The sequence below is a fragment of the Lepisma saccharinum genome, chromosome 1 (assembly GCF_977018435.1).
Source record: "Lepisma saccharinum chromosome 1, izLepSacc3.1, whole genome shotgun sequence".
In the NCBI taxonomy this organism is placed as follows: Eukaryota; Metazoa; Arthropoda; class Insecta; order Zygentoma; family Lepismatidae; genus Lepisma; species Lepisma saccharinum.
Genome location: NC_139229.1, coordinates 106,984,095 through 107,004,912, shown reverse-complemented (window position 1 = coordinate 107,004,912; position 20,818 = coordinate 106,984,095). Strand labels below are relative to the sequence as shown.

General features: G+C 36.8%; 1 protein-coding gene across 2 annotated transcripts in view; it reads right to left on the bottom strand.

Annotated features, from left to right (window-relative positions):
- Positions 1–12,679: 12,679 nt before the first annotated feature.
- CysRS (cysteine--tRNA ligase, cytoplasmic) overlaps positions 12,680–20,818 on the bottom strand; it is a 35,216-nt gene continuing 27,077 nt past the window's right edge. The window contains exons 11-14 of one of the 2 annotated variants that reach the window (XR_014443369.1): positions 20,122–20,284; positions 14,818–15,029; positions 13,076–13,339; positions 12,680–13,040 (exon numbers count right to left, since the gene is read on the bottom strand). Coding sequence is in view for 1 of the 2 variants with exons in the window: in XM_083136060.1 (XP_082992186.1) it covers positions 13,187–13,339; positions 14,818–15,029; positions 20,122–20,284 (528 nt within the window). In the remaining variant the exon portion in view is untranslated. Of the gene's footprint in view, positions 13,340–14,817; positions 15,030–20,121; positions 20,285–20,818 lie in introns of both variants that reach the window. The other variant, XM_083136060.1, reaches the window with a different exon arrangement.

The following is a 20,818-nucleotide window of genomic DNA, read 5'->3' as shown; positions in this document are numbered from 1 at the left end:
ACGAGGCTGCCTTTCAGAGAGTTACCGCAAACGCGAGAGGGACGCGTGCCCTGGGAGGAGTTCGGGAAGACGGAAAAGGGAATAGAGTACGCTGTGCCTTATCATAAAAACTCAGATTTCCTTCTTAGATTTCATGCGATTTTTGCGAGGGAGGAAGTGGGAGGCACTCGCGATATTCATCTGTCAGGGTAGTGCTGTGGCTTTTTGAACTAGGTACTGAAAGGAAGCTAAATTTTTGTTAATAACCGATAAAAGAAGAGCTAGCTATTTATAGCGGGAACTTTTGTCTACAATATAAAGTACGTTACAAGGCCTGCACGTTTACGATCATTACTAATAAAAGCCACTATGGATCCTTTTCTAAGTTCGTCGCACATTCTTCGTTGCGTGACACAAATAATCGAGTCACAGAAGAACTGTGGACATGTTCTTCCATTGTAATTACGCAAAGCTCATATTCAATGGAGTTCCGCAGTATCTTATTATTGATGAATTATAGTTGTTTTCAATGAAGGTTTTACAATTAAAATTCTGAAACACAATGCTCAACGAAAGCCAGTTATTTAATTGTACTGTGCGTATCGAGAGTGGAAATTTTCACAAAGTATAAAATATGCTTAGCCTACTACGTATTTGGTGCGTTCGTATCGAATTTCATTCCCCCAACGTTTCATTTAAGCTAAAAGTTGTAAAAACTTCCCAATAGAATCAACTTTAGCGCTGGTCAGAAATGTTGACCTAGAGCTGCTTAACGTTGCGATTTTTTTATAAATTTTGCAGAACAGTGCGACTATTTTTCATTGTTTAAAAATAATCAATATTTGTAGATTCCATTTCTTTGTGTACATTATTGTCGATCAAAAATTTACTTATTGTTTTGCCACCAAAATTTGCAAGAAATATTTGTGTGGTAGATATTCACCTTTTTTGTGTTATATTCTCTGTCCAAGTTAGATCCAAAATTTTCCACCTTCAGTAATTTGACAGAAGAGGGAGAGAACAACGCAACTATTATATTCAGAAATCCATAAGAAATGTATTATTGTGCAGCGTGATCATGTTGGCAGCAATTATAGTACGGCTTGATAGTTACCTAATCTCTATAGAATCAAACCATGGGTCAAATTTACCCTTCGAAATGGTCAATGCAATTTTCCGTTATCCGAGTTGGTCAAAGTTACCAGCACACCTGCATAATTTGAATAAGTAAAGCTAAAAGAAACAAGCTTTGAAAGAAAGGCATTCAGCCCCAAAAAATAAGGGTTGTGTTTCCTCCAGTTAACCGGAAAAGCACATGAAAAAGAATGGTTCAGAATGAGGTCAAGCTTTTGTTAACCACTGTCCATCTCTATCGCCATTCAAAGAAGACTGGACATGCTGAAAAGCGTCATCTGAGTGCAACCCCGAGTTTCATTGTTGGTTCGAAAACTTGCCCTGGTAAAATGAAGCTTGTAGAAGGAAACTCGAGTCCTTTCTTTCTGTTATCTTGCACAGAGGCTCCTGTTATAGCAGAGTAGAAAAGGTTACGTTGCAGATTGTTTCGTCTGTCTCCCTGGTGACATCTCAAAACAGGGTGCGAAATCCTGGGGGAACCTGGGAGAGAGTTTTTGTTACAACAAAGATAAGCAATTACTTTTAATTTCAAATACACTGAACTAAGAATAATATCGAAAACATACACAAATTAGTATAGTTGTGAGTGTTCAATGCTTTTTCTCTCTCAAGAGATCATTAACACATCTACATCAATACGCACAATAAAAGTAAATAAAGAATGCAAAACAATAATAACTATGAAATCTAATTGATTTATATTAACATAAAGCAAAAACTAAATAAAACCACTTGAACTATTTCGTAATTTATTAACATCTTTAACCAGTTAGTAAAGGTTGCTATATATAAAAATAACAAATTTATTTATTTGTGTGTAATTAATAACATTATTTTTAATTACTAATTTAGTAATTTATTTTGACTTTTTATAACATTATAAATATGTATAATTTACATGTATGTTTGTGGGGCAGGGGGTTTGTAGATTATGATCTTTCTCCCCCACCAGCCTTAAATGATTTCGCACCCTGTCTCGAAACGACTGTTGCGTTGCCCGCACTAGTGGGGTCAGAATTCTTTTCGGAGGGGGTTGGAATTCTAAAGTGGATATCAGATAGCTGAGTCCTAGGTAGGGGCGGGACACACCATACAATATTTGACCTTCGTTTTAAAAGTTGTTCAAAGACAACAGTGGCAATAATCGGATGTCATTTTAAGGGGAATTTGCATTTATTACTTTCGTTTTTCCCAGAGTTCATTATCGTTTCCATTTCAAAATTTTGATTTTCCCATTTCGGGGAGGGGCTGTAGCCTCATCAGTTCTCCCTGCGTACGCCAGTGGTTGCCCAGAACAATAGGAGTAGCAGCAACACTTAACATCAATTTTCATTCAAATTGTCATCATCCACGGTCCCACAGTTAGTGATCTGCACAAGGGACTATTTGAATATCTTTATCTTGGTCAATCGGGAAAAAATCTGAACCCTTTCGAAAAACCTACTGGACATTTTAATAAATTAGGTAATTAGTTTAGAAATGCAGTCCTTCATACGATGATAAAGATCAACTATTCTTGTTCTCATAACATACATTTGAAACATTTTACAACAACCTCAATGAAGGGCTTGGCAACATATTGTGAAGCTCGGATTCAAGAAAGCTTGATACATGCGTAGCCACAAACGCACCAATCTCAAAAAAGTTGTCAGACATTCGCGATTTGAAAAAGAGTTGAACGTGTGTGTGAGGTAGTAGAAACCAGTAAAACTTAAACAAACTACAATTCTTTGGAGTGAAAAAAGGCAACAAAAACTTTCAAGGAAAAAAAGCATGCTCGCACAGAGGAGACGCGTATTCTCTTGGTTTCTATGACAACACCAGTGTTACCATGCAACATGGTTTTGATCTTTCATCTTCCTGTTCCCTTTTCTTCTCGAGTTTCAGATCGTCAAGTTTTGGCGGTTGAAGGATACACGCAAGCATGTTATTAATAAAACAACAAAAGGAACTGCATTTTTCTTCATATATCTTAGCTACCATATCCCCTTCGTCTTTCCCTCCCCATTCACTATTCTTCTCGATTTTCCGCAAGCCAAGTTTTCTGTTTGTTGCGTCCCCACGCTCTTGTTTGCAAAACATTCGCAATCCCATAAACTAAAATAATTCATGCAGAATGGGAAATGGTAATGAGAAAAATATCTGTAGTTTCGGAATTCTTTCTGTGAAGAAGTTGCAGATATACTTTTCCAGCAGCTCAATATTAAACTCAATGATACTGTAATTTTAGTATTTCGAGTTCACAATAATTATTTCCTTGCTTTAAGAAACGTTATATTCCCCGTTGTATCTAATTCAAATAATAAAATTTGTTTTTCGGATTACGGAATATATAGCCTACATAAAATAAGGGAATACTTTCGAGTAATTTGTGCACAATATATCAAACTTGTCATATAATACTGTCAACTCTGTAATCAATAACCTAACTACATTCGTGAAACATAAGAACAATACGTTCTTAGAGAACTCAGAAGTTTTAGGAGGAGGAACAGACGCAGATAGGGGGGACATAATGGCGTCATAACTATCATATACAATATTTTGTACAAACTTTCTACCTTCTGTGTCCCCCTACCCCTTCTAAAAATTGGGGACATTTTCCTGCGGATCAGGACGTGGCCCACCCTGTCCCTCCTGTAGTGTTGTGACTGACTATAACTAAAGAAAAAATCCTTAAGGCTGTAAAGCACTTAGTCATCCGCTTTTAAACTGCTGGAATATGAAGAAACTAATTTCATAACTTCCAAAGAAAAGTCGTTACTTGATAAATTGCAAGTTACATTAATAAATTAGAGAAGAACTAAAAAATATCGCTTTATCTTGCGTTGTAAAACAGTTGATACATTTCTACACGACTCTTGTTCTTGTCTCTGAATGCAGCAAGAGCTAAATTCAAGGCCCTATCATTAGGTAACTTGTGCTTACGTTTTTAAAACAATCCAACGTTGTGGAAAAAAAATATATCTCCATGCCTATTAGACCGCGTGGGAAAGACATGAGCAGCAGCGACTAATTGTGTTAAGGGTTAGAATAACTGCAGCAAAAATTGGGCGAAAACGGAAGAAATTATGTCTGTTCGCGAGCATAGAATTCTTGGAAGTGTCAAGCCACAGATGGTTCATCACTCGGGCATGCTTTAACAAAACTGACTAATTAGCAAAACGTGTTTATTGGCTGTGAGAGACTTCCCAGGCATGGTGCCTCCTTATTCAACTAATGAGAAGCGGCGTGACAAAGAGGAAAAAATATGAAATCACGACACGATTGCTAAAGAAAATGAAGACCTTTTTTGTTATTACACAGTACGACGTGTTCTGCCTAATAACAGACTTTGCAATACCACGCCAATTCAGTTTTTCTTTTTGAATGGCCGCAATGTGTATGAGTAGGCCTACTTGTCAGCTGATGTATGGTTATTATTACTATTATTCTTGGAAAGAATGAAAAGTTGTACTTTTCTGTCGGATCTTCAAGTCCTGGTTTTATTGTAATGTATCGTGATACTTTATGCTTAGGTCGTGTTGAATCCTCTGAAAGTAAAGAATGCCCACACGTTAATATAAGCACTATAGCTTTTTCACACACAACTTGAACACGCAAACACAGCAGTGCACTTGCAACTGGAGCCATCGGTCCTTAAGAGATAATATATTGTTATACTGGTTGCCCTTTGTGGTAAGAGGAAAGGCAAATGTAATCAAGAATTAATTTATACGCACGCGCGCGCGTATTTTATTGGGTTTGAAAAATAGGCTCCCATGAATTCAAACTTAAGGCAACTAGACTTAACTAACCTAACCTACTCAAAATGTACAGGATTGTTATAAATATACTCCTTGCACGTTGGCTTGTTGTTCACGTTAACTTTCGATTATTATCGTAGATGCTGCAATTGAAAAGAAACTATACATTATGTTATTTTTACCCGGTGGAGGCGCATAGTGGTTCGGACCACATTTAAACTGTAGGTTCAGTCCCGATTAGCCTTTCTGTGCATAAAGTGGACTTGAAAACAAAAAAACTCAAGTATGTTCTTTTTGCTGTTTTGTAGGCACTAATTGGACTGGCAATAATCCAAAATAACGTTTTCATTATGCTACGAATGTTTCTCGACTTTTTTCAACTGCCTGGTTAACAACGAGAATAGAATATAGCAACAAGTAGGAAAGGTGTCCTAAACTCGTGAACCTACCAAAAAAAAAAAAAAGGTCAAAGATGAGACTCGTTTGGGGAAGCGGCCACATTTTCCGCAGATGGTGCTCAGTCTGCGCTAGTCATGGACTCGCATAGTTCAGAAAAGAAACAAGCAGTGTCTGCGATAAGTTCATTTGGCAGTGCTCCTTCCTCGTAGTTGAAAGGGAGAGGGGATCGTGCATATTTCAAACGTTTCATACAATTTCTATTTGAGAAACCTACTGCAGTACGGATAGGATAAAAAAAAATTATTGTTGCCAAATTAATGTATTTGCTATCGTTTGTTGCCTGGTTTATTTATAAATTGTCTGCAAATGTACACAGTTCTTTTCTAATAACAAAATCGACTGCTGCTACGAGTTTCTCGATAAAGTTTCGACGATATCGCGCGATAGGCTATATTGTCAACGCAAGACTTTTCACAACCGCATGCAATGCATCGAGTTTTTCCATTCCGGTAGCAGAACAATATATCTTTTTACCGGTTTTTAAATATAGTATGAACCAGCACTTGCGACCTTACTCCATCCCTGTACTAACTACGAAAGAATTCGAGAAAAATATTTACACTGAAAAACCCCCCAACGTCTTCGTTTCATGCACTGTCCCTGGAGGCGTCAGACGACGGCCAAGGAGGAGTCCTCTCCTGCCATCTAGTAGCAACCTCTAGAACCAGTTGCCTGGCAAATTTGCTGCTCGTACGATACTTGTAGAGTTGGTGGACACGCGGCGACAAGTCGCGAACTTCCACTGCCTTTAGAGTGCAAATTGCATTCTGTTCACAAGAGATAACGAATACATTCCAATTTTTAACGGTAACAGTACTGTTTGAATCAGAATAATGCGAAAATTCGGTTGTATTTTGATAAATGTTGCGCCGCTCGATTTGTCTTTCATTTGTTGTATCAGCGATTTATAATAAAACTCTTTCATCCTAAGTGTTTTTTTCACAAACAGATTTTTTAAATATAAACAAAAAACCTCCGAAGACCATGCTCATCCAAATCCGATCTGGGGTCCTTTGGCATTCAGTTCATAGATTTTATTCATATGTCTGAGTTATACTGGTAAATGTAGAACCACATTGTGGCTGAAATTACATTTCATTAGGATAGCAACTTGCTTACTAATCCATTCATATAAGCTTGTAAGCGATATTCTTTGTCTTCTGCATCAATGACAAATGAAGAAAACTATTGTTCCTGAGTAACTGTGAAGATATCACTGCACAATTGTTCCTCCATTTCTAAATACTGTTATCATTGTACATAAAAAAGCAGATCCAAATAATAAATAAATGTTACTGTTTCTGATAACTGTCAATAAAGTCCTCCTAATTATAATATACGGAAGAAAATTATCTGTCTCTATTCAGTCAGATTTCCTGTAACGAATGTTTCGTTCAGGTTTCTATCAAAATAACAGAATGTGCATTGTGTGTCGGTGTGATTGTAGTTTACAGTAAAGTGGAAAGATGTGTGTGAATGTTTTGGCTTTATTTTAGGAGTGTGTTGTTCAAGCCAAAGCGTGTTGTGTACATATATATAAAAAAGAGAAACTTAATGGAGAAATGTGGTGTGATTTTTTTCTTGTGGCATTAAATCTGGTCAATTCAGGTTGATGTGATGTTTCTTTTTTGGAAGTTCCTCAAGTGATATTGTTCTGCAATTGAAAACTCCTAACAATGTTTTTCCGTCTGGTAGATACATGTATGTGCCTACAGTAACTATTTACCGGTGCGTTATACCTAAACAGGGGTTGTCTGGAGGTGAAACAATGATAGTACAAAATTGTCGTACACAATATCATTGTTGCTCCACATGAAGGGCAACTTCTATATTTTCTCCTATTACCCCGGTGAACTTTTATAAAAAATTAAATCTGGTACAAGTTCCAATTGTGGGAAGATGAATTGTATTTGTGTATATCGATTGTTAGGTATGTGACTGTGAATGGGTTTGGTTCAGGTCTGTCATCACAATATTATATATATATATATAGATATATGTATATAAATACTACATGTTATGTTTTTTGATAATTCTGAGCGATTTCTCAATCTAGGATTACATATCAGGGAGTCGTTTAGTCAGATTTGTATCTGGTGGGAGAGTAGCGAGGAGAACCAAAGTGGAATATGTATATATTTATAAAACTTATCTTATTTTTTCACTCAGGATGGAACTCAGGTAACAGTCTTTTGTTTGTTTAGCTATAGTATTGCAGCCTCACTAACTGACAAGACATGTAAAAACAGAGTCAGTGGTCCTTTTGTACTTAGAAGAAAGAACCTCTTGTGGTTAGTATAAGTTTATTATATATGGAAATATGATTTTTAAGACCTGAACTATATCCCACATATTTCCTTAAATATCTGTTTTTGTTGTTTTATGTTTGTCGCTTGAATTTTTGGTGGGTTAGCGTTTTGCTTGTAGAGAGAATGAAATAAATGGAAATTGTAAGTATGACTGTTTGACCTCACAAGATCTTTGAGTACTAGGAATTGCATGGAATTTGGCATGAGATCTATAATTACAGACAACTCATTTTCTGGTTTCATATTTTTTTCCTTGTAAATTTCTGAGAACAAGTAACGCCACACCTGTGAGTCTTATATTTATGAGCCTTGTGCTTTTATCTTTCTGTTGAGTTGCCTGTTTTATGACTCAGGGAAGTAAGTATTTGCTAAAACGGGTCAATAATACATGAGATGGAGGAGTTGGTCAAGCTTTCATACATACATTTTCCACCACTCAATTATGCTAGAAAAAAAACATTTGTGTTATCTGTCTCGTAAACCATCTTCACACTCGAGTGCATAATTGTATGAAGGTAATCCATATGATGTAGATACAATATTATGAAAAAATCTTCTGCATGGTTATTCTTTGTGAAAACTGTTCATGTACATACAGTTATTCAAAATCTAGAGCTTGTCAATGAATTCCAGATGTAAATAGTCCGTGCCTAAAGAGTCAAAAAGATTCATAAACTTCATTCATCTGTGTTTAACATTTATGTATACTTGATATTCTGGAAATCTGTGTGTGAAATGTGTGTCAGTTTAGTTTTCTTGATCTGTAGCTAACATGGTGTAAGTTACACAAATAACTAAACACTAGAAAGACATACTATTTTTAAAACAATATTTTCATACGTGAAAATAGAACATTAAAAGAAAGGAAATTCGATACCAATTTTATCTCTGTGTATTTAACTGCTAAAGTGTATTCGTGGAAACTTATATACCTATATTTACAGCACTTGATTCATTCCACCCAGGATATATACAAGTAAATGTGTGATGGACGTAAAACTGTGTGAACTACTTTTAAAACTATATCACAGAAAGAAATAAAAGTTGTAGGGAGAACAAGCAATAGCAGGAACATGACCACATTAGTGACAGCAGATTTCAGTAAAATATATAACTCCATTGCCATGTATCCCACGTATCATAATGAACATGTAGAACACAATATCTACATTATTAGCAAAGTAGCTCAACCCGAATTCAGTATCCTGATAATGCTCAATTATAAACCAATTTATCACACACATGTGCCTTCATAGTTTCCTAGCAAACCATCAGATTCAGTATAACATATATATATGTACAACTTGACAAACCTAATAAAATATTCTTCCATTAATCATACCTAACAGGGTAATGTGGTTTTTCACTGGATAACAAATATTTTTCACAATCATAAATGTGTGTATATTTGGTCAGGTAGTATTAAGCTGAAATGTCTTCAAAGTTATGTACTTATCTTCATCAGATTTTGAATTATTATTTTTTTCATTTCTTAAATAGAAATTGTGATGTTATTTCATAAGTCTATAACGAATGTGAATTTTTCATGCTGTGACATACAAGAAAGAAATAATCTTGTGCGCCTGTGTAAATAGAAGCAAAAAAGTGTGTGCATTTGTAAAGATATTAACTGAGAAAAATGTCACTACCTCAACTTTCAATATTTTTCTTTACAATTGATGCACCGGTACATTCAAAATGAAAAAAAAAAATGGATTAGTTATGGCCAGTTTTATTTGTGTGGGTTCTTTGAAGTACTAGAACAGACAATTGGTGCTTACCAAGGTACAATAATACAAGTGTCGGAGTTTCTTTTGTAAACACCCTGGTTTGCATGAATCAATCAATCCTCTCATAATAAGTGATAAGGAGCAATACATCAAAATAGTAATCCTAAAGATCTCAACTCATCAAGACTGCAGTTTGACATTGTACATGTTTTATTTGCGACAACATTAAACCAAACGATGTTTCAGATTATGATGACAGTTTTATAAATATATATCAATATTTTCAGAGCAGATTTCACTCTACAAGTTATGTGACCCATGAAATTTGTTGTTACTTTTCACTGTATTGTCATTTAAATATAAATATTGTAGTATGAAATTTTTGTTTCATTCTTTTGTTATTGTCATTGCATGCTAATCCAAATATTTCCTGTATTCATATAGAATTGAGAAAATTACATAGTGTAGAAATAGCAACAGAGGGGCCCCCCTCGCAAAGATATGAAACTAGATTCAAAAGAATAGATGCACACAATATTGTATTTGAGAAATTTCCAGCAGGGACGATCCAGTATCTTCCTTCAAATTATTGGGATATATTATGCCCCTCAAAGGCAAACATTTACAACATGAGTAGGGGATGTGGAAACCCTCATAGGGTAAGGTGTTTCTCCTCATCTGCCCTTTCAAATACCTACCTGGATCTGTATTTGAAGCTCAACATCTAAGGATGTCAGCGGGATATTTTCCAGAAGACTGAAGAGCTGCTATGCATCGTGGCACCGAAACAAACAGGCTTTGGATATGTTCCTGGGGAATTATCTGCCATTCTGCTTATATGCGAGTCTACAGTTCATTGGTACTGGCTGTTTAAGGACTACTTGCTGAGTGACCAAATTTGATTGAAGTTGAAGTTGTTGCATTTCTTCTCCATACGCAATGCATGAGAATCTGAAAATTCTTATTTATCATATTTTTCAGACATCTTGTCCAGCTTAATAATCAACTTAAAAACGCTTGCACTTGCAACATGAGTATAGTTGGGTATTGTTTTAGTAGCAGTGCCCATTCTGATGATATTGGAAAAAATGTACACCTGGTGTGAAATTGTCACTCTTCGCCTTAAGGTTCAAGGAATGAAGTTGCATGGTCTACCACTGCCATGTGGAAGATATGTCTGTCATCCTGTAGTGTCGTCATATTTCATGTCTACTGCTGGATTTTTAATGCGTCTGGTTCTCTTCAGTACACTGCTGCCTCAATCACATTGTTGCAATGTTATGCCCTGTATGAGCAGCAATGTCATAGTACGAAAATCCACCTTCACGCAGGCCAATCTTCTGTCCCCATTCAAATGTTGTCATTTGCATTCCAGCCTTTTATGTCGACAGGGAATAGTAACTACAGAAGGAGTGTTTACAGCTTGCTGACTAAGACAATTAATGACTGTTAATGTGCCTAACGTGAGAAGTACTGCTGGGTCCAGGCATGTGCAATCACTCTGCAATTACAATCATTTGCATGTCTTACCATGCTTTGCACTTCCTGCAACTTTCACGTGTTTACCATCATTCCTTCACAATGATTTCAATTTTCCAAACATCAGTGGTTGTTTCTGATATATGGTGACGAAATTGCACATCTTGTGCAGCACCACCAAGCGGGAAGAGAATGAAGCTGCCCGTCATGTGGGCACCTTGGACCGTTGACTGTGGGTGACGCCGAAAATCTGTGCATATTGGGAGGGTTACATAACTGCACTTTCTGACGTAAACTACAGTTATAGTGCCATTATAAAACTGTGCAAGGAGCGTGGATTCACTGTGTCCAAAAATGCATATCATGGGTGTTGAAAGGGGCAGGTAAGGTGAGGCATGGGATGATTCCTGTGGGGCAGAAACAGGCCAACCCCTGGCCTACCAGTAGCCGCACACCAGCTACAATTCAGGAAGTCAGGGTGCTGGTCACCAGGGAGAATCCAGCCACACAGAGAAGTATCGCGAACCAGCTACAAACATTGGAAAAGCGATGCAAGGAGCATGTTCATAAGCTCTTGCAAAAACACATCCAGGAACGTCGCACCAACTGCATTGTAGAATAATTGCTCTTGTAGTTTACAGTTTTTACAAGCATTTAAACATATTATTTTTTATGTAACATTTTGGGAGAACACATGCTCCTGCATCCGACATTGATTTGTAGTTTAATCAATGGTTGCTTGTTTCACAGTTGAGTTGTTAGTTTCCACCGATGTAATACTACTGAAAATGTTCATTGTATAACTGTTTCTTTCTGTTTTTGTTGTTAACTTTATCCTATAACTTGAACAATGATCAAAGTAGAAATAAATGTCTGATCAAGGGAGCATGTTTTCTCCTGAAATGTTACATCAAAAAACATGTGTAAATGCTGTAACAACCATAAACTATTTGCATGTGGTGCGTGTTACTCACTATATAATATAATCAATACTAAAAGGTAAAGTGCTCCCCTGTGCTTAACACCACGCCATGAAGGCGTATAGGGGTGTGGGGGTAATGCCCCACTCTTTCTTGATCTGGTCGTGAGTGGGGGTGATGTGATCAGCATCACACCCCTGACTGCCTTTACCCCCCAGGGTTTCCCCCAGGTACCCATGTCATTCAATGCTGGGTGGGCGCTACGGCCGCTTCAGTTAGAAAATTTCCCAGATTTGAACCGGCCAGGGATCGAACCCGGGACCTATAGCATGGTAGTCAGACACCTTACCGACTGAAACACCACGGCCACCCATATATACCCATATAATCAATACTAAATTAGTATAAAATTGGACTTACTTACGTGAGTGAGTATGAAGCTTTGAAAACAACGTTTCGGGGTACAACTGGCCCCTTCTTCAGGTTCTTATTTTCTCTAGGCACTAATCATTATGCCATGTCAGAAAGTGTTAAAAAAGGATTAGGTTAGAGGTTGAGTTAAGAAACACTTGTTGGAAGTGATTATTTCAAGTGTTTCTTAACTCAACCTCTAACCTAATCCTTTTTTAACACTTTCTGACATGGCATAATGATTAGTGCCTAGAGAAAATAAGAACCTGAAGAAGGGGGCAGTTGTACCCCGAAACGTCATTTTCAAAACTTCATACTCACTCACGTAAGTAAGTCCAATTTTATACTAATTTAGTATTGATTAAACCATAAACTACAGAGGGAATAAACTTAGAAAGCTGTATGGCTATTAAAAGTATTGTCAAGATGATTGTACAGCAAAACCAGTTCCTAAGATCTACTAGTTAGCATTAAATACTGCAAAGCATAGGGTCCTCAAATCAAATTCCAGATACGAAATCATTATTTCTTTTATATCATTTCATGTGTAAAATTATTACTTATGTGCAGCTAAACCAATTAGCTTGCAATTTACACACCAGACACATACAATGATTGGTAGATACACACATTAATCAATTAATTGTATGCCCATTCCAATGTAGTATTATCACTTTTTTTAAAAAAAAAACAAGTAAAAAAGCACAATTGCTCTCCAAACAATTATTTTTCCCACCGAATACGCTGCAATTTTCATTATAGCTTTGTATAATTCTTGCCTACACCAGTTAGACATAAATACTGGCAATGCAGTGTATTTTGTAATACTTACATTACTGTACATCATATATTTTAGTGTAAACATTTCTAGCAAAAAAAAAACTCGGGTGTTTAATAATGTCTTAGCACCAGATACAAAATATAAATTACTTAATGATTCATGACTGATATCACTTCACGTAGATGTTACAAGTTGAAAGCCATTCCTGAAGCAATGAAAGATAAGTTATTTCTTAACTTCATGAATCTCCACCATTCATAATTACATTACTTTGTTCTGCAGATTGAAGATATTCACTGTATTTCTTTTCCTGCATTTGGTACAGTTTCTGCAGCTTCTTCAACTGGCCTTTGCTTAATTCCTTGCCTTCCACATCATGCGTTGGCATTCCCTGAAAAGAAGAAACACTGATAAAATATTGCACAAGAGAAAAAGTATGCAAATCTCTTTTTTTCTGAGCAAAATCTGATAGTAACAATTTTAAACTATGCCTGACTGAAGCCACAGAAACAAAGCCTAGGCATCATTTTACTTTGGAGTCCCAACTTTTTTTAAAAAAAATATTTTGTGGACTTAACAAAAGGTTTTGGCTCCTTTGCAAAGTCATTGCCAGGGTCATCACAGGTAGGAAAAAATTGCCCTTGCTAGCATGTGACGGAGAGCTTTTATTTTGTGTTGCTTTCCTGCCACCTCTGGCTAATCACAGCAATAAAGATAGGTGACAATTGCAAAGGATGGCTGTTACGTTCCCATCTGGCCACTTGGCAGTTGAACAATATCTTCGCCTAATGGCGCATACATGGAAAACTTTGAAACATTTTTTCTTGGAAATAGTTGGCCAGTGCACACTAGTACCTTGGCATATCAATACCTATTGGGTACCCTACTATTACACGAAATCCCACCCCAAACTTAATTTCCAAAGCCGTGCACTCTCCTTATAAGATTAAGCTACACATTTTGAAAGATGATCTTAAAACATTTAATTTATTAATCAATACAAGATTGGATTAATTCTTGTGACGGAGTAGAATTCCGAAAGAAGGCACAACCGGTAACAGCATGAATAACTATGCAATATATTCTACTATATGGCCAACCCTACCACATCGCTGATCGGCTAGCAAAATTATAATGAATGATACATGTGATACAGAAAACACACACACACAAAAAAAAAACACTGTACTTGTTATTTTTTTTAAAAAAAAAGTAGTGGAAATTTCCGCAAGCGAACTCGAAATATTGAAAAAATATTTTTTTAAGAACTGAATTGAATGTTCAGGAGCCATGACTGGGTCACACTGTATTTTTTCTGCCCCTGCTTATCTACAATAACAAGTTTGATTACTTTCTCTGATTCTACAGTGAAAGAAGATTCATTGCAACCATGAGAGAAACTTCGCCAAATTTATGATACAACTAGTGACTTCTTCCATCAAAATAAATAAATAAATAAATACACAAAGTACCAAAGGACAATGCACTTTAGTGCAATCAGTATGAAATAAAACTTATTACTTTGCAGATTTAAAACTTTTTTACCAGAGGCAATTTATGTATCACTCACGAAATTCTTACCAAAAAAATGTTATTGTATGATCTTTAGACAACACTGCATGTAAACATTGAAAAAAATCTCTGAATCATCAGAGATTGGAGGGATTCACCCCAGGAAGTCAAACACTTACTATTTACTATGGACAAATGTGTATCACTTCTTCAAGTGAATCCTTCAAATCATGATGATTCAAACATGTAGATTACCTTCTTATTTGTGACTTAGTACTAATGATCACCTAATAACATATAAATGTTTGTTTATTTGTAGTACAAACACATTATGAGTATAAGAAGTTCTCTCTCTACCTTGTCATCAAATTGCGAATATTTATCAGTCTCTTTGCGAAACATTTCGGATGGTGGGATTCTCTTTTGTGCATCTCTCTGTGCTTGCAGTGCAGCTTTTTCTGCTTTCTGCCTTTCTTTTTCAGCTCTTCTCTCTTCTTCCAGCTTTCGTTTCTGTTCTTGTTCTTGTAGAAGTGTTTCCCTATCTACTAATTTAACAACTGGTGGACGGCCTAGAAAATACAAGACTTATTACTTGAATTCTCATCATTATTCCAACAGTACATCTTGCAAAACGAAGCAGACACTAAAATCACAGAAGTTTTACACATAACAATCCTCTTTAACAATTTCTGTTGAACATTTAACACCTTTGCAATGATTTATCTTTCAGCATGTTGCAGTAATGATCATGGTGGCTAGTCTAGTGACAAGAAAAATTCGAGCATAAATTGTGGTACACACTCCCAAATTTCAAGGCTAAAATTCTTTCCCTTTACGTTCGAGAATGAATCCAACTGTTAAAAAGTTTGACTTTTGTTTTAAGCCCCCTTCAAGCACAAATGGGTTATTTGAGACTACACCTATACCCTGTGCCAGCTAACTGTAGAGCAGCGCCGTGCATATCGGCAGAGGAGGAAGAGGAAAATCGAGTGGTGAAAGTGCAGCATTGCCAACCGTACGGTCCTGACCGTACATATTCGGATGTACGGTCCAGACCTTAGTCAGTATGCTAAATGCACAGCTTGTCAAAATTTGCTCTTGCAGTTTTATCCCTAATAAATCCCTAAGAAATTCTTAATGCAACTGTACGGACCTGGAGACAAAAATACGGTCCCTTTGCCATGTGCGTTCGGTATTATCCTTTTCAAAAGTTTGCAACGCTGGAAGAAATGGGGAGGAATTCGGGAAAACTCCCGTCGCCCATTACACAATCCTGTTTCTCTCACTGTTCATTGGTGGAGCCGTCTTGCGTCACTTGCGAAGAGACTTGTTCTCGTTCGTCTGGTCTACAGTTAGCTGGTATGGATAATATAGTTTAAAGTAGGATCCAACTGTCAAAGTAAGCTTTACTACGTTATTTATACTGACATCAACACTTTGGACTTTTACGTATAATTTGAAAATTAAAACTACGCATGGTACTATTAGAAGTTCATAGGTTTGATACAAAGATTAAATCTGTTATAATGATACCATTTCCTTCTTTTCTGTCACTAACATCTTCAACAATAGCAAAAGATGATCACACAACACATAAGCGATGGAAAAGGTTAATGCTACCATGCAAATCATGGACAAAATATCAAATTATTAAGAGTTAATGCTATTGTAGTAACAACAGCAATGGGTAAAGGAAATACAGAATTGAATGTGAAGAAATCTTTAAATGTTAACTAATTCAAACTTAAGTAAACAAGTGAGTTGCTTACATTCAGGTTGGCATTTCTTATTAAGGAAAAAGAAAACACTTAAATGCCGTGGCGGCCGGCAGCAACTATGATGGCTAGTGCCAACGTGATCAAGAAGAAGAAGAAAAAAACTTCGCAATGCCCAACCTCCACCCCCTCCTTGAGGTTGTGCCATTGGCCAAGATGTTTATTCTCATTTGGTAACGTGGAAAACAGTGTGTGTTTAAGTAATAACGCACTAATCCGATTCATCTCCACTCACTAACCTATCTTTATACAATTCAGGACACTTCCCTCAAAAAACAATAATTACAAGAGGAAGGGAAAAACAAATCCTCTCACCTCCCTTCCCCCCCCCTGCACACGTATTCCAACTGGATGTCGAAAATATACTATGCATTTGTTGTAAAAATAAATTGTCAAAATGCCAAAGGAAACTCGTATCACCATAGGATTTTTTACTTTTATATTTTTAAAAAGGTCTCGATGATCCTCTAGGCGCATCTATCTATTATCAAAATGTTCATTTAACTTTGGAAAAATACTACGTTTGTTTCTCCAAAAGTAGGCAGAAAAGTAGATAGTACCTTTCTCACAAATTTCTTCCCCAACGGGTCTTACAATCAGTCGTACTTAGCAACTTATCTCTGAAGGTGGCAACTGTGTCAACACTGCAAAGTTCCCTCACCGTGCCAGGCGGAAACGATCACGGCTGGTGTCTTATGGGCAAACCCCACCCCCTGCCACCTTGTTCCTGGCTCATGGTGGAAATGTTCCTCGTTGAGACTTCAACTCTCTGCACCTGTGTCAAATTGGTTAGGCCAGCTCTTGGGCAGCTCAGACCTTTGCCTCGCGAGGGTAAGAAACAGCTGGCGATGCAGTGAGGAGGTTGGGGCGGTCATCACGTCAGCTTGACCGATTACAAGATTTGAATCTCCTTGTCTGTAAACTATCAATGTATTAACTTAACAATACTTGGGCGAGTTATGCATTTCTTCTGAGGGAGGTGCCATGGCACGACACCTCTTCCCCTTGAGCTGCCGCTGCTTAAATGTATCAAATCTCTTCTGGATATAGAAAAGGATGAACTATTTGAACATCTAATAAACTTTTTGTTGTAAGCAAGTTGAAGAATAACAGAAATATTGCAAGACGATATAAAGAGGAGATAGGAAGAAAGATAGAAGAATGCTCGAACAGAGGAGAAACATTAGTCAAAAGAAGAATGGAACATACTTAAAGAAATTGTAACAAGTACAGCAGAAGAAGTTGTTGGATATGAAAGGAGAGAAATCAGGAATGTATGCTATGATGAAGAATGTCAGACAGTGACTAAAGAAAGAAACGAGGCAAGACAATTTTTTTTAATAAGAAGAACACAAAGTACAGTGGAAACCTTCAGGAAGAAAAGAAGAGTGGCTACGAAAATAAACAAATACAAGAAATATAGAAGCTTGCAAGGAATAAGGAAACCAGAAAAATGTACCAAAAAACTGGCAAAATAAAGAAAAGGTACCAAGCACGACTTGCATTGTGTAAAACTAAGAAAGGGGATTTAGTGGGAGAAGTAGAAGGAATTCTAAAGTGATGGGCAGAGTATTTTAAAGAACTGCTGAATACACCAACAGTACAAGAGATGGAAGTTATGGAGGAAATAGTATTTTATGGACCTGAGCCACATATACCAGAACCTAGCTACGAGGAAATCCTGGAAGCCATAAATGAAAAGAAGAATAATAGAACCCCAGGAGAAGAAAAAATTAAAGCAGAACTTTTAAAGTATGGCGGAGAGAGGATAGTAAGAACACTACATGAATTGATACAGAGAATCTGGGAAAGGGAAGAGATGCCAGAAGACTGGGCAATGGGTATTATTTGTCCCTTTCATAAATCAAATGATAAAACTGATTGTAGAAACTATAGAGGAATTTTGCTGCTAAGTGTTCCATACAAAGTCCTGTCAAGAATATTAGCTAGGAGAATAACACCTTACAGTGAAGACATTTTAGGAGACTATTAGTGTGGTTTCAGGAGAGATAGTTCAACCACAGACCACATTTTTTCAATGAGGTGTATACTCGAAAAGTGCTATGAACATAACATCACCTTACACCAAATGTTTATAGACTACCAGAGAGCATATGACAGCATATGTAGAAAAGCCCTTTTTAACATAATGCAAGAATTTGGTATACCACAAAAGCTAGTCAGGCTAATGAAAATGACATTAGTAAACACAAAGTCAAAGGTGAAGGTAGGAAGTGAATATACTGAAGAAATTGAAATATCACAAGGAGTGAGGCAGGGAGATGTACTCTCAACTCAGCTATTCAACCTGGTCTTGAAAAAAGCCATATGAGGGATAGAAATAAACAAAGGAGGAAATATTTTCAACAGAATGAAACAATATCTTGCTTATGCAGATGACGTATGTCTAACAAGCAGAACTGAGATAGGAATCAAGGAAAGCTTTGTATGGTTTGAGTTGGTGTTTTAAGTCCACTTTATGCACAGTAAGGCTAATCAGGACTGGACCTACAGTTTAAAGTGGGATCCGAACCACTTGTGCCTCCACCGGGTATCGAACCCGGGACCCCTTGATTACAAGGCAATGACGCTACCACTGCGGCATGGGGGAGGCCCCAGGAAAGCTTTGTACAACTAGAGAATGAAGCAGAAAGAGTGGGTCTTGCAGAAAACAAGGCAAAAACAAAGTACATGATAAACAAGCGGGAGAAGAGCAAGTATCAAGAAGTTAAAGGTATGCAAATAAACAACAGGAAATTTGAAAGAGTTGAGAAGTTCAAATATCTTGGGACAATCTTAACAGATAATAATAATATAAGTGCTGATAAACAACAGAATAGCTGCAGACAATAGATGCTATTTTTCCCTCTTGAAGTTATTCAGATCAAAGAGCATATCTAAACATCTCAAAATAAGGCTGTACAAGACTGTAAAAAAAAACAGTTACATATGGAGCAGAAGCATGGTGTCTAACAGCACAAGATGAGAAAAACCTACTCGTATGGGAACGGAAAATCCTAAGGAAAATATATGAACCAGTGAATGAAAGGAGACTCTGGCGTATAAGAACAAACAAAGAACTCTAGGACCTATATCAGCAGCCAGATATTATGAATGAAATCAAGAGGATGTGACTAAGATGGTTAGGACATGTGGAAAGGATGGAGGGAAGGAGGTGTGAGAAAATTAATGTATGGAAGACCCGAGGGAAGCAGAAGGGTAGGAAGGCAAAGGAAGAGGTAGCTGCAGGAGGCTGAGGAAGATCTACGGAAGCTGGGAGTGAGAGGATGGAGGAAGAAAGCAAAAGATAGACTCGTCTGGCAGTCCATTGTGGAGGAGGCCAAGGCTCTACAGGGACTGTAGAGCCACAGGGTAAGGTAAGTAATAAACTCTTATCAAGTTTGAATCCGGCTAAGCCAATACTAGTTTAAACCAATGCTGATGCTCTCATCAATTCTTACAGATTCTGATACCAGGTAATTGAACACCTTAATAATTTAAAACTGCTCAGAGTATTTATACATGTTAATATATCAGCAATACATTGGAACGATACCATATTAATCTACTAGGATTCTATTTTCAAAAGTTTACAATTTCACAACTAAGTAATATATTAATGAGTAATTAATATGTCAAAATAATTGTCCTATAATCATAGCCATTAAACTCTACAAATTAACTTATAACTGTCAGCTGTGCAACTAGGACCCTACACATTCTCAATCTTTGCCATAGATGGAGAGTCTGGGTGAGTTCAAACGCCCCGTATGCACGGACATTATCAGAAAAATTCCAACCCAAGGCCTGTGATAATACACCTTAGAGTAATCAGATAGTTATGTGACAGGACAAACAATAACTGAACACTTGCAAAATAACATACCTTCGTGGTCTTCTAACCTCACTCCAAGATTTGGAAGTACATCATCTCGTAACCTGTCGCATTCTTCCAACACTGCTGTTGCTTTTAACTTCCTGGCACTCTGTCGAATGTTCTCCCTGAATTCAGCCATCGTGGTAAGGTAAGGCATTATAACTTCTTCAGTCTGCAAAATTAAAGTTATTCTTAATTGAATGCAAATTACTATTGGAAACCACGTAAAATATTTACTCCTACAGGCAATGAAATAACACAAGTGGACATGATAACTCTTGTTTTTGTGCTGGCAGTGACGGAAAATGTAATAAACATGTTTTTTTTCTTTTCTGATCAAGATACATATAGGTAAAAAAATCATAATCCATGTGTGTCAAGATTTATAAATAGTCCGTGTAACTAGTCATCTTACAAATAATATTCAAAATAAGAATTTACATTTATTTTATGGCTAAAATTCTTTAATCTCTTATTATTGTTAATGTCTCATAACCAACAATACTTTTGTTAACTCTTTCAGGGCGGGGCCTATAGATGTCAGAAGTAACTCAAGGACGGATGATGAATATTTAGTCAAACAAATATTTTGGTAATAAAAGTTTAATAAACAGGAAACCGAATTAAAAAAAACAACACTGAATCTTTTTGGGTTTAATCTCCAAGCTTTCACCTCACATCTGCTGTCATCGCCAAGTAGACTCTG